This window comes from Protobothrops mucrosquamatus, unplaced genomic scaffold, assembly GCF_001527695.2.
Source record: "Protobothrops mucrosquamatus isolate PMUCROS unplaced genomic scaffold, P.Mucros_1.0 scaffold6810, whole genome shotgun sequence".
Lineage (NCBI taxonomy): Eukaryota > Metazoa > Chordata > Lepidosauria > Squamata > Viperidae > Protobothrops > Protobothrops mucrosquamatus.
The window spans coordinates 8415-12642 of NW_015392625.1; the positions used below are offsets into that span (position 1 = coordinate 8415).

At 46.1% G+C, this 4228-nt stretch overlaps 1 protein-coding gene across 1 annotated transcript in view; it reads right to left on the reverse strand.

Moving 5' to 3' along the window:
- LOC107300368 (leucine-rich repeat and guanylate kinase domain-containing protein-like) overlaps positions 1-4228 on the reverse strand; it is a gene marked incomplete at both ends in the record, with an annotated part of 18045 nt that overhangs the window by 7665 nt on the left and 6152 nt on the right. The window contains 2 exons of the mRNA XM_015829703.1: positions 71-157; positions 3051-3131. Of these exons, the coding sequence (XP_015685189.1) occupies positions 71-157; positions 3051-3131 (168 nt within the window). The remainder of the gene's footprint in view (positions 1-70; positions 158-3050; positions 3132-4228) is intronic.

Below are 4228 nucleotides of genomic sequence, written 5' to 3' on the forward strand. Positions count from 1 at the left end.
GGGAGGGAGGAAGGAAGGAAGGAAGGAAGGAAGGAAGGGAGGGAGGGAGGGAGGGAGGAAGGACCTTTACCTTTTCCTCCACAGAGATCTTCTGGTGATCCAGTTCGGTCAGACGGAGCAGCATAAAGATCACCAGGAGCCAATAATCTTCTTGTTCCTGGGAAAACGCACAGCACTGAAATTTCAATTCAGCCATTCGGGCTGATAACAGGAAGAGTTTTTTTATTATCTTCGGTTCTTCTCTCGGAGTCTGACACGGGAGGCAGGGAAGGAAGAGACGCTCGGGGGAAATAGCGGTTTCGTTTAGCGACCATTCAAAGTTACAACGGCGCCGGGGGAGAAAAAAAAGGGACTTTGGACCCCTTTCTCAGACTCACAGACGTTGCAGGGATCAACATTCGCACCCTTAGCCACCGACTCGTGACCCCCACCAAAGGCGGCAAGTTCTTATCGGCCGCCAGAGTTAGTCCTCGACTTACAACAGTTCATTTAGTGACTGTGCAAAGTTACAACAGCGCTGGGGGGGGGAAGGAGCGTTTTTCACACTTCAGACCGTTGCAGCGTCTCCGTGATGGGTCACGTGATCAAAATCCAGAGGCTTGGGAACTGGCATGTCCTTACGACGGTTTGCAGAGATTCTCCTTTTGCGAACCTTCTGACAAGCAAAGTCAAAGCTGGATTCTCTTAACGACCGGGTTACTAACTGAAACAGCCGCAGCGATCCGCTTAATGGCTGTGGCTGGGGGGGGAGGGCAAAATGGGGCAAAGTTCCCTTGACGTGTCTCGCTTAGCAACAGACATTTGGTCGTAAGCTGAGGACTAATTGCGTTTTCTGCGAATCCAGAGTTGGACCCTCCTCTTCCTCACAGCTGTATAAAAGTGGGAGAAGGGAGCGAGCCAGGTCAGGGAGAGCGAAGGGCAATACAGCAGCAAGAAAAGCTCCAAAGGGTTGAAAGGTCTCCTACTTTGAGTGTGTGTGTGTGGGGGGTTGGACTAGAAGACCTCCCGAGGTCCCTTCCCACTCTGTATTCTGTCATTCTGCAGAGGGAGCCTTCAGCTTACAAACTGCTCCATCACTGGAGGTTTTTAGGAAGAGACTGGACAGACACCTGTCTGAAATGGTATAATAAGGTCTCCTGCTTGAGCAGGGGTTGGACTAGAAGACCTCCCGGGGTCCCTTCCCACTCTGTGTCCTGTCATTCTGTACAGGGAGCCTTCAGCTTACAAACTGCTCCATCACTGGAGGTTTTTCAGGAAGAGACTGGAAAGCCACCTGTCTGAAATGGTATAATAAGGTCTCCTGCTTAAGCAGGGGGTTGGACTAGAAGACCTCCCGGGGTCCCTTCCCACTCTGTGTTCTGTAACTCTGTACAGGGAGCCTTCAGCTTACAAACTGCTCCATCACTGGAGGTTTTTAGGAAGAGACTAGACAGGTACCTGTCTGAAATGGTTTAAGGTTTCCGGCTTGAGCACCGGGGTTGGACTGGAAGACCTCCCGGGATCCCCCTCCTGGCTCTATTCTGAATTTGACATCAGGATTAAAAAGCTGGGCCTCCCACCAGGGACAAATCCCCGGTGGGTTGTGCCCAGCAACTTCGACCGAGCAGAAAAACGCTGATTAAACAGGGTGATATTTCTTCCCCGGCCCCCTGGGACCTATTCCGAAGACTCTCTAAATTAAAACTCGAGACGCGAGTGCTTCGTCTTCTACCCTGCTCAGAAAAAAAAAGTCCTAAACAGATGCTGGATCAGGCAGAGATGTGAGATTTTACTCTGATTTAAATGGCAGATGAGATTCCCGTGGCTTGTTCATCGCACAAAACCGTCACGTCCCTCGTGCAGGAATGAGGACTAGCCACTTTGTCTTCAAAAGTGTGCAGATGTTTTGGGAAAGGGGGAAAAAGCCTGCTTGGCCTTCATTTCTTTCCGCCTTTGGGGTAAAATCCTTCCCTTCTTAACGTTCTTGGCCTTGGGCCGCTCGCCCCTTGCACAGTTACAAGCCAACGGAATAGCAGAGTTGGAAGGGACCTCGGGAGGTCTTCTAGTCCAGCCCCCCCGGTTTCCTGACTCTGAAGCGTCTCAGGATGGGCCAACGAAAACAGGCAATGATGCAAATGCTGCTCTTCTCGCAATGCATTCTGGGAGGCAACCGAGCCTAACATCGCACTTCAAAACTACGGGGGGGAAAAAGTTATTAAAGACCATGCAGAGACCAAATTAATTAGCCCTTAATCAAGCAAAACCAAACACATCTCCCTTCCGGCCAGGTCAACTGTCCTACTTTGCAGCCGTGGATGTATTTATTGATATGTCCGATCTGTTTCTTTCTTTGTTCAATTTAGATGCCACCCAGGAGTCGTCGTGGGGCAGAATGCAGACGCTGGATGCAGGCAAAACTCTGCCCACTGTCTGGAGTTCGATCCTGACCGGCTCAAGGTTGACTCGGCTGTCCATCCTTCCGAGGTGGGTAAAATGAGGACCCAGATTGTTGGGGGGCAAAAGGCCGACTACGTAAACCGCTTAGAGAGGGCTGTAAATGCACTGTGAAGCGGTATATAAGTCTAAGGGCTGTTGCTAAGTTGGAAGGAAGGAAGGAAGGAAGGAAGGAAGGAAGGAAGGAAGGAAGGAAGGAAGGAAGGAAGGAAGGAAGGAAGGAAGGAAGGAAGGAAGGAGCCATGGTGGTGCAGTGGTTAGAAGGCAGTATTGCAGGCTGACTCTGCCCGCTGCCAGGAGTTTGATCCTGACTGGCACAACGTTGACTTGGCCTTCCATCCTTCCGAGGTGGGTAAAACGAGGACCCAGATTGTTGGGGGGCAAAAGGCCGACTCTATAAACCTGCTTAGAGAGGGCTGTAAAAGCACTGTGAAGCGGTATATAAGTCTAAGGGCTATTGCTATTTCTTTCTCACTACGCAAAGAAACTCTGGGTGATGTTCCTGTCCTGGTGGACTCTGTCTCAAATCTGCCACTTATTTGCCGTGCCAAACAACGTTAGCGTGAGAAACATTTACAGCTGATTTGATTCCATCGATGATTTGATTTGTTCCTTACCTGAACGGGATTCTTCAACAGATTGAACACTCTCAGCAGAGGCAGAGATTCAATATATTCCAGCTCACTCAGTTCAGACACCTGATGACAAGAAGAATGGTACTGATTAAAGGAGATTCGATTGTTAGCCGCCCTGAGTCCGCAAGGAGAAGGGCGGGATATAAATTTAATAAAATAAAAATAAATAAATAAATAAATAAATAAGTGGATGTAATAGATTAACAGACACGATAGAGAGATAACATACTAGATAAACAGACATGATAAGCAGACATGATAGATAAACAGACATAACAGACATGACAGATGGACCGATATGATAGGGATGGAGATAGACAACAGATAAACAGACATGATAAACAGACATGGCAGATAGACGGACATGATAAACAGACATGATAGACATGACAGAGAGACAGACATGATAGATGATAGACATAATAGATATATACATGATAAACAGACACGATAGATAGAGATAATAGGCATGATAAACAGACATGATAGACTTAGATAGTTAGATCGATCGATAGACAGATGATAGACAGATAAAAAGATAGATATGAGATAGATAGATAGATAGATAGATAGATAGATAGATAGATAGATAGATAGATAGATAGATAGATAGAGGTAGGTAGATGATAGAGACATAAATAAAAAGACATGATAAACAGACATGATAGACAGACAGATAGATAGATAAATAAAAATATGATAAACAGACGATAGCGACATAGATAAAAAGATGATAGACATGATAGATAGATAAATAGATAGATAGATAGATACAGATAAAAATATGATAAACAGACATGATAGATATAGATAAAAAGACATGATAAACAGACATGATAGACATAGACAGATAGATAATAAATAAAAATATGATAAACAGACAATAGCGACATAGATAAAAAGATGATACACATGATAGACATATAGATAGATAGATAGATAGATAGATAGATAGATAGAGAGAGAGAGAGAGAGAGAGAGAGAGAGAGAGACATAGATAAAAAGACATGATAAACAGACATGATAGACAGACAGACAGACAGACAAGGCCTCATTCTGGGGTTTCTTCCAACCTCCGTCAGGTGTTCAGGGGAGGAGCGTCCCAAAGCAGCCGGCAACTGGGTCTCCTCTGCCGTATCAACCTTACCTGGTTATTTTCC